This window comes from Trichechus manatus, unplaced genomic scaffold (genome assembly GCF_000243295.1).
Source record: "Trichechus manatus latirostris isolate Lorelei unplaced genomic scaffold, TriManLat1.0 scaffold00046, whole genome shotgun sequence".
Taxonomy (NCBI): Eukaryota; Metazoa; Chordata; class Mammalia; order Sirenia; family Trichechidae; genus Trichechus; species Trichechus manatus.
The window spans coordinates 2,631,036-2,640,986 of record NW_004443982.1 but is presented as its reverse complement, the minus strand read 5'-3'; the positions used below and the strand labels follow the sequence as shown (position 1 = coordinate 2,640,986).

General features: G+C 46.2%; 1 protein-coding gene across 7 annotated transcripts in view; it reads left to right on the top strand.

The window, feature by feature from the left end:
- Positions 1 to 9,951, top strand: part of CCNB3 (cyclin B3) — a 165,821-nt gene that overhangs the window by 135,555 nt on the left and 20,315 nt on the right. For all 7 annotated transcript variants that reach the window (XM_023731851.1, XM_023731850.1, XM_023731853.1 and 4 more), the window contains one exon: positions 4,781 to 4,918. In XM_023731851.1, the coding sequence (XP_023587619.1) occupies positions 4,781 to 4,918 (138 nt within the window). The remainder of the gene's footprint in view (positions 1 to 4,780; positions 4,919 to 9,951) is intronic.

The window sequence follows — 9,951 nt, the reverse complement described above, 5'->3', positions numbered from 1 at the left end:
TTTGTATAATTTCTAGTTGTGAATTTATTTTGGTATTTTGTTCCTGCATTAGTTTCCTGAATTATTCCATTTTTTTGTCTGTACTTTCCATGAATTTGTCTGCCTTTTGCATGAATTTGTCTATTTTTTTTCCTCCTTTTTGTCTGCTTTTTGCTTCAAGTCTTGGATTAGAGATTTGAATTCCCTATCAGGTAGTTCTAGAGCCTTTTCTTCTACTGGAAAGTCATCTGGTGTTTTATTTTGGAGGCCTACTGGAACCGTCCTGTCCTGTTTTTGTAAATATTTTGATATTGTGTGCTGTCTTTGGGGCATTCAGGAGTTACTTTTCTCGTTTATTGATTGTAGATTTGTTTGTTTTGCCCTGTTTTATTTGGTATGTTTGAGCAGGCGGGCTGTATGTACTTTGTTGTTTGCTCCTCTTTTTGACTCCTTTTCCGATTGGCAGTGTCAGTCGCTCAGATGTGGTACAGCAGGGCAGGTCTAGCTGAAGAGGAGTTGCTGGGATCGGTTGTTTGTGGCACTTACTACAGCAACCAGGGCGGGTGGGTAATCAGTGCAGGGCAGGTTCCAGTAGGCCGTGCCTGTGCTGCTTCGTGGTGTGATGTTAAGCGCTCGGTGCAGGTAGGCAGGATGGAGGGGGAAGATTGTGATGTGTGGAGCTTAGATGGGTATGGGAGAGAGGAGAGAGGAACAGGAGCCGAAAACATACAAACAAACAAAAAAGAATGCTAGGGGAGCTTGTCGTTGGAGTGGAGAGATGAGAGACTATGAAATGGAGAAAAAGAAAAAGGGGAAGAAGAAGAAAAAAAGAAAAGAATGAATAAATAAAAATTAGAAAGAAAAAAGACCAGCAAAGCTCCCAGGGATCCCACCAGTGCGGCTACGAGGTCTGGGGAAGTTGTTCCCAGTTTTTGAAGTACAGCCTGGCTAGGAGGCATAGAGGTATTCAGCGCCAGGTATCCAGGGGACAGGAAGAGAAGGAAGGTATAGAGAGACTAGAAACTGAGTAATGAAGAAAGGCAAAAAGGGATAAAGAAGGAAAAGAAAACAAATTAAAAAAAAGAATAAGAAAACTCAAAAAAAAAAAAGAAAAAGAAATGCTCTCAGGGATCCCTCTGCATTTCTGCGCAAGCTGAGGGGGTAGGTCCCAAGCCACACAGCACCATCAGTCCAGAACGGGCTTCCATCTCGAGAAAAGAAAAATAAAAGAAACAAACAAAAAGCCTGGGGATCCCACCAGCTTGGCAGTGCAGACCAGGAAGGAGTTCCACACTCGAACGGAGCTCCACAGCCTCTCAGGATGAAGCAAAGATGGCGTATGGAGAAAGGTATTTGAGCCAAAGGAGGGAGAGGTAGTGAGAGGTAAGGGAGAAATCAAAAGAAGTGGAAAAAAGCAACACAGCAGCCAACAAATGACACTCAGGGAGTCAGACTGTGCTGGCGGGTGGAATCCAAGCAGCCGGTGCTTCCTGGCCAAGAGACTGTGGCTGCGGGAAGTAGAGGAGGCCGAGTGGAGGTGAAGAAGGGTGGAGGGTGGGAAAGCGTATATCGCTGTTTACCGGTTGTTCTATCTCCTGCTGGAAGCTCCGTGAAGCTGCTTTCTTGAATCCCCTATTTGCTGGTCTCTGATAGGAGTCCAGGATGGTGGGTTCGTGCTGCATTAGCTGATAGGGGACCTCTCCATGTATGTCTCTTCGCTCTCTGTTGTCTGTCAGTTTCTTATTCCATTTGGTGCTTGGCTGAGTTCTTTATCTCTTCATTTGAGCTTTTCAGTATTGCTGTTTTCTCTGTTTGTCTTAGTTTTTCAGATCTTTGCTGTGAAGGGACGGTGTGGTGCTTCTGCCTAGAGCACCATGTTGCCGGAAGTCTCCGAAGGGTGCTATTATTACTTGCTGCTGATGACTGTATTCTACTAGCATATCTAGTTGGGAAGTTGTTGTTGTTGTTGGGTGCCATTGAGTCAGTTCTGACTCATAGCGGCTCTATGAACGAAACACTACCTGGTCCTGCGCCATCGTCACAGTCATTGTTATGCTTGAGCCTATTGTTGCAGCCACTGTGTCAGTCCATCTTGTTGAGGGTCTTCCTCTTTTTCACTGACCCTCTACTTTACCAGGCATGATGTCTTTCTCCAGGGACTGGTCCTTCCTGATAACATGTCCAAAGTATGTGAGATGTAGTCTCGCCATCCTTGCTTCTAAGGAGCATTCTGGCTGTACTTCTTCCAACATGGACCTGTTTGCTCTTCTGGCACTCCATGGTATATTCAATATTCTTTGCCAACACCATAATTCAGATGCATCAGTTCTACTTCAACTGTCCAGCTTTCACATGCATATGAGGCGATTGAAAATGCCATGGCTTGGGTCAGGCGCACCTTAGTCCTCAAGGTGACATCTTTGCTTTTAACACTTTAAAGAGGTCTTTTGCAGCAGATTTGCCCAAAGCAGTATGTCATTTGATTTCCTGATTGCTGCTTCCATGAGCATTGATCGTGAATTCAACTAAAATGAAATCCTTGATAACTTCAACCTTTTCTCAGTTTTTCATGATGTTGCTTATTGGTCCAGTTGTGAGGATTTTTGTTTTCTTTATGTTGATGTGTAATCCATACTGAAGGCTGTGCTGTTTAATCTTCATCAGTAAGTGCTTCAAGTCCTTTTTACTTTCAGCAAGCAAGGTTGTGTTATCTGCATATTGCAGGTTGTTAATGAGTCTTTCTCCAATCCTGATGCCACGTTGTTCTTCATATAGTCCAGCTTCTCGGGTTATTTGCTCAGCATACAGACTGAATAAGTATGGTGAAAGGATACAACCCTGATGCACACCTTTTCTGATTTTAAACCATGCAGTATCCCCTTGTTCTGTTCAGACAACTGTCTCTTGATCTAGGTGCAGTTTCCTCATGAGCACAATTAAGTGTTCTGGAATTTCCATTCTTCGCAGTGTTATTCATAATCTATTATGATCCACACAGTCGAATGCCTTTGCATAGTCAGTAAAACACAGGTAAATATCTTTCTGGTATTCTCTGCTTTCATCCAAAATCCATCTGACATCAGCAGTGGTATCCCTTGTTCTATGTCCTCTTCTGAATCTGGCTTGAATTTTTGGCAGTTCTCTGTTGATGTACTGCTGCAACGACTTTTGAATGATCTTCAGCAAAATTTTATTTGCCTGTGGTATTAATGATATTGTTAGATAATTTCTGCATTCTGTTGGATCACTTTTCTTTGGAATGGGCACAAATATGGATCTCTTCAGTCAGCTGGCCAGGTAACTGTCTTCCAAATTTCTTGGCATAGACAAGTGAGCGCTTCCAGCGTTGCATCCGTTTGTTGAAACATCTCAAGTGGTATTCCATCAGTTCCTAGAGCCTGTTTTTCACCAATGCCTTCAGGGCAGCTTGGACTTCTTCCTTCAATACCATTGATTCTTGATCATATGCTACCTCCTGAAATGGTATTTAATGTTGACCAAATCTTTTTGGTACAGTGACTCTGTATTCCTTCCATCTTCTTTGATGCTTCCTGCATTGTTCAACGTTTTGCCCCCAGAATCCTTTCATATTACAACTTGAGGCTTGAATTTTTTCTTCAGTTCTTGCTGCTTGAGAAATGTTGAGTGTGCTCTTCCCTTTTCGTTTTCTACCTCCAGGTCTTTGCACATTTCATTATAATAGTTTACTTTGTCTTCTCAAGATGCCCTTTGAAGTCTTCTGTTCAGCTCTTTTGCTTCATCATTTCTTCCATTTACTTTAGCTGCTCTGTGTTCAAGAACAAGTTTCAGAGTCTCTTCTGATATCCATTTTGGTCTTTTTTTCTTTTCTGTCTTTTTGATGACCTTTTGCTTTCTTCATGTATGATGTACTTGATGTCATTCCATAACTCATCTGGCCTTCAGCCATTAGTGTTTGTCTTAGTTATCTAGTGCTGCTATAACAGAACTACTACAAGTGGATGGCTTTAACAAAGAGATGTTTATTCTCTCACAGTCTAGTAGGCTAGAAGTCTGAATTCAGGGTGAAAGCTCCAGGGAAAGGCTTTCTCTCTGTGTCAGCTCTGGAGGAAGGTCCTTGTCATCAATCTTCCCTTGGTCTAGGAGCTTCTCTGTGCAGGAAGCTTGGGTCCAAATGATGTGCTCTGCTCCTGGTAATGCTTTCTTGATGGTATGGGGTCCCCCTGTCTCTCTGCTCATTTCTCTCTCTTATATCTCAAAAGAGATTGGCTTAAATTGTAGATTAATTTTGTAGATTGAGTCTACATAACTGCCACTAATCCAATCTCACTAACATCATAGAGATAGGATTTACAACACATAGGAAAATCACATCAGATGACAGAATGGTGGACAATCACAGTACTGGGAATCATGGCCTAGTCAAATTGATACACATATTTTTGGGGGACACAATTCAATCCATGACAGTGTTCAAGGCATCAAATCTGTTCTTGATATGGTCTTTAAATTTAGGTGGGATATACTCAGGGTCATATTTTGGCTCTTGTGGACTTGTTTTAATTTTCAGCTTCAATTGAACTTGCATATGAGCAATAATGTGTAGGGATAGTTAATGCCAGGCTCCTCAGAGGCACAGAAGATATAACCAGGCACCTAGCTGAAGCTGTTTCCTGCATTTGTAACAGAGTCCTAGATGGCTAGGTCTGGGAGCTCCACTGTCCTTGATGCTATGGAAATTCCAGGTAGCTAAATATATCTGGATGTGGCTCTGGTGCTGGGCAATATCTAGATTCTTGCCTTATTTTGTATATTCCTCCAGATGACCTTTGAGATGAGTCATGAGACGCTGTACTTGGCAGTGAAGCTTGTGGATCACTACCTAATGGAAGTAGTATGCAAGAGGAACAAGCTACAACTCCTTGGTTCCACTGCCTTTCTGATTGCAGCAAAATTTGAGGTGAGTCTGAGTCCATCAGGCTTAGAGAGAACTAATCAGATTTCTATCCAAGTCAGTAAATATATACATATATATATATACGTATGTTTGTATGTATTTGTGTATATATGCGTGTGTGTACGTATAAATGTGTGTATATACAATCTCTCTCTCTCTCTCACACACACACACACACACGCACACACCAGATTTTTCCTACCAAATCTTATGTCTGTCTTCCCCAGGCAGAGAAGCCAGTGTTGGGTGGTTATGGTGCTGTATCTTGGTTTCCTGGCATCAGCAAGTTTCTTCCATTTATTTCATCTCTGAAGATGCAGCTATTTAAATGGGTCCTTCTAAAAGTGATTTTTTCCTATTTCTTAGGTGCTAACTATGTTTGACTCTGATTTTTTCCTTAAGATCAGCAAATTGAATGAATCTTAGGGGTAGGGAGCAGAGAGGTAGCAACTTTTACTAATGAATTCAAAGAGCCTTAGAACTGTGGGGTTTTGTTTTGTTTGTGTGATGCCCCCTCTCTCCCATTCCCTCCGTCTTCCTCTCATTCTCCCTCTACCTCTATTTCTATACCTCTCCCTCCTTCTGGCCCCATCTTTCTGTGCTATGCTCTTGCTCCAGCTACAGCGTGCTCCCTATCCCTTCCCCTTTCCATTTCTCTTTGTCCAGATCTCTCCACCTCTTTCACCCTCACCCTCCATCTTTCCCCCTTCTTTCTCTCCCTCTCCCTATTCTTCTCCTCTCTTCAGCCTATTCCTACACCCCATATCTCTCTCCAGCCCTCTCAGGCCTCTCTCTGCCACATTCTCCCCTCTGTCTTCCCCAGTGTATCCCATTCCTGCCTCTCCACTCTCTCTGTGGATCTTACTCCCTTCCCTCTCTCTTCCCTTATTTCTCCCTATTTCTTTCCATTTCCTTCCTCTGTCCCTCCCTTCCTCTCTCCCTCTCCCATCTCACTCTCTCCCTAATCTCTTCTCTTCCTCTCTCTCCCTCTCTCCTCCTCTCTTCCACTCTTTCTACCTCTCCCCCTCTATACATCTCTCTCCCCCGATCTCCCTCCTCTGTCTCCATCTCTGTTCCCATCTCTGTCATTTCTCTCTCTCCCCCTCCACACTCACATACGCTGTTGTCTTCCCTCTCTCCCAGGGATCCCTCTCCCTCTGTTCCTCTCTCTGTCTATTCCCTCTCTTATTCTCTCATCTTAACTCTCCCTGTCTTTCCCTTTCACTCTCTCCAGCTTTCCTATCTCTCACTTCCCTCTCTCTACTACTCTCCCTCTCTATCTTCATCTCTCTCTCTCTCTGCCTCCTTCCCTCTCTTACCCCCTCACCTTTTCCTTCTCTCTCACACCCAACCCCTCACTCTCTCATTCCCTCCCCCTCCTCTGTCTCTCTCCCCTTCCTCTCTCTCTCCTCTTCTTTCTCATTCACTCTCCCTCCCTCCCCGTTTCCCTCTATTCGTTCCCATCTCTGTACCCCTTTCGATCCCTTTTTTCTTCCTCTCTCCTATAGTCCCTTTTATCTTTCCCTCTCTTCTCTCCTCCTCCCTCCCTCTCTCCCTCCCATTCTTCCTCCTTCTTGCCCTCTCCTTCCCACCCCTTCTCTCTCACCGTTTCTCTCCCTCTGTCTCCTCCCCCTCCCTCTCTCTTCTCTCCCCTCTCCTCCCCACTCTGACTCCTCCTCTTTGTTTCCGTCTTTGTCCCTTTCTTTGTCCCCCTCTCTGTTCTCCTTTAAATCCCTCTTTTCTCCCCCCCCACTCTCTTCCCCTCCTCTGTCTTTCCTTTCCCCTCATTCCCTTGTTCCTTTCTTCCTTTCCTCTCTCTCCATTTCTTTCTATATCTCTCCCCTCTCTCTTCCCCTCTCCATTTCTCTCCTCCCCATACATATATCTCTATCGCCATCTCCCATCCTCTCTCCCTCTCTTTTTCCAAGATCTCTTGCCCTCTGTCTCCCCTTTTCTACCCCGTTAGTCCTCTTCTCTGTCCTTCTTTCTCTCCCCCCTCTCCCACTCTCTTTTCCCCTTTCTTTTCCTATATCTTTCCCTTCCCCTCCCACCTTCTCTCCATCTCTCTCCCATCTCACTCTCTCCCTCCCTTCTCTTGTCCCCCTCTTCTCTTCCCTCTATCTCCATCTCCTTCCCTCTCTTCTGCTTCTCCTTGCTCTATCCTTCCCTTCTTCCTATTTTCTCCCCTCCCCTCCCTCTCTCTTTCCTTCCCCCATCTCTCTCGCTCCATCTCTCCCAGCTCTCCTCCCCTCTCCCCTTTGCTTTAGATACCCCTCCTTCTCTCTCCCTTGCTTACCCCTCCTTTTCCTCCCTGCCTCCAACCCTCCTTCTTTTTCCTCTCCATCTCTTTCTGTCTCTCTCTCCCATCTCACTCTCCCTCTCTTTCCCTCTATCTTCATCCCTGTATGTCCATGTCTCCCTCCCTCTAGCTCTATCTCCATCTCCTCCCTCTCACCCTCCTATCTCCCTTGCTCCCACCCGCTCTCCTCTTCTCCCACTCCTCATCCCGTCCCTCTGTTCTTCCCCCCTCCTCCCCTCCTTCCCTTTTTTCTCCCCCCTTACTCTCTCTTTCCCTATCTCTCATTCTTTCCCACTTTCTCTCCCTCTCACCCTGATCTCTCACTCTCTGTCTCCTCCTCTCCCTCTTGCTCTCCCCCTGTCTATCATCTCTTTCCTGACTTCTCTCTCCACCTCTTCTTAGCTCTTTTCCCTCTCCCTGTCTCTCTCAATCTCCTATTCCCACCTCCCCTCTCTTTCTTTTGCCTCCTCTTCTCCCCTACCTCCATCTCTGTCTCCCTCTCTCTCTAACATCTCTGCCTTTATCTTTTCCTTCCCCTCCCTCCTATAATCCCTCCCTCTGTCCATCTCTATTTCTGTCTCTATCTCCATCTCTCTCCCATCACACTCCATCTCCCAGCTCTTTCCCACTCTCAAACACTGTCCCTCTCTCCGCTCTCTTCCCCTTATATCTCTTCCTCTATCTCTCCCTCTCTGTTCCCCCTCTCTCTTCTCCTAACTCTCTCTCTTTCTCTTCTCCTCCCTCCTTTATCTCTCTCTCCACCTCTTTCCCTTCTCTCTCCCCTCCTCTCTCCCTTCACCTCCCTCCCTCTTTTCCCACCTCCCCTCTCTTTCTCTCTCCCTGCTTTCTCTCCTGCTCTCCTCAACCCACTCATGCCCCATCTCTCCCTCCCTCCCTCTTTCTCCATGATTTCCCTCTCTGTGTTTCCCCCTCTATCTCCCGCTCTCTGTCCACCTCTCTTTGTCTCTCTCTCTCCCCTCTTCTCCTTCTTTCTCTGGCTCTTTCCCCACTCCCCCTCTTTCATTCCATCTCCCTCTGTCTCTCCCTAGCTTCTTCCTCTTTCTCTTCCACTTTCTATCCCATTTCTGCCTTCGCTCTCTCCCCATGTTCTCACTACCCCTCCCTCTTTCTCCCTTCCCTCTCCTTCTGTCTCTCTTCTGTTCTCTTTTCCTAGATCTTTTCCTTTCCCTCCCTCCCTTTCTCTCTTTCTCCCCCATCTCTCTGTTTCCATTTCCCACCCTGTCTTCCCCCCTCACCTCCCACTCTTTCCTACAGCCAACCCCCACTCTTCCCCTTTTTCCTCTTTTCTCTCCCGCTCCTGCCTCCCCCTCTCCCTTCCTCACTTTTCTTCCTTTTCCCTCTCATCTACTCCTTCTCTCTTCATCTCTCCCCACTCACTCCCCCTCTATCCCCTCCTGTTTGTCCCCCTGTCCCTCTTTCAGTCCCTCTTTTTCTCCTTCTGTCTCCCCCATTCTCTTCCCCTATAGGTCCCTCTGTTTTTCCTTTCCCCTCTCTCCTTCTTTCCCTCCTTCTCTCTTTCTTCTCTTTTTTTCTAGCCCCATCTCTTCCTCGCTCTCCTCCTCCCTTCTCCTCATCATCCTCTACCCCTTACTATCCCACCATTTTTCCACCTCTCCTTCTCTGTCTCCCCGTCTTTGTCCCCCTCTCTCTTCCCGTTTCAATCTCTCTTTTTCACCCTCTTTCCCACTCTAGGACCCTATCTCCACTGTTATCTTTTTCCCCCTTCCTGCATGTCTTCCTTTCTCTCCCCTCTCTCTCTTTGCATTTCTTTCTACATCTCTCACTTCTCCCTCCTTCTCCCTCTCTTTTCCTCCCTCCATTTCTTAATCTCCATCTCCCACCCTCTCTTCCCTTGATCTCTCTCGCTCTGTCTCCCCCTTTCTGTACCCCCTTAGTCACCCACTCTGCCCTTCTTTCTCTCCATCTCTTTTTCTTTCCCACTCTCTTCCCTTTTCTCTCACTGTATCTTACCCTTCCTCTCCTACCCTCCCTTTTTCCCTTCCTCTCTTCCTCTCTCTCCCTCTCTCCTTCCCTTCTCTAGTCCCCCTCTCTCTATCTCCATCGCCTTCCTCTCTTCTTCCCCTTTCCCCTGCTCTGTCCTTCTCCCCTCCGTCTCCCCTTTTTCCCTCTACCCCTCTTCTTTCCTATTCCTCTCTCTCATCCCTCTCTATCTTCATCTCTACCTTCATTTCTCTATCTCTATCTCCCTACCTCTCCTTCACTGTTCCCTTCTCTCACACACTCTCCTCCTCATCTACCAACTCCCCCTCACTTTCTGTTCTCTCCCTTCCTCCTTCTTTCTCTTCCCTCTTTAGTCCTCCCTTGCTCTCTCCATCTCCCACTCTCCCCCCTCTTCTCCTCTCTCCCACTGTCTCTTTTTCCCTCCCTCTTTTATCCCTTCTCTTCCTCTCCTTTCATCCCACTGTTTTTAAAAAATGTTTCCCATACAAAAATTTATACATGCATTGTTACGTGACTCTAATTGCTCTCCCCATACTGTGACAGCACACTCTTCCTTTCCACCCCTGATTCCCCATTTCCATTCAACCAGCTCCTAACCCTCTCTACCTTCCTATCTCACCTCCGGATAGAAGATGCCTGTTTAGTCTCTTGTATCTACTTGAGTTAAGAGGCACACTCCTCACGAGTATCACTTTATGTCCCACAGTCCAGTCCAATCCCTGTCTGAAGAGTTGGCCTCGGAAATTATTTTAGT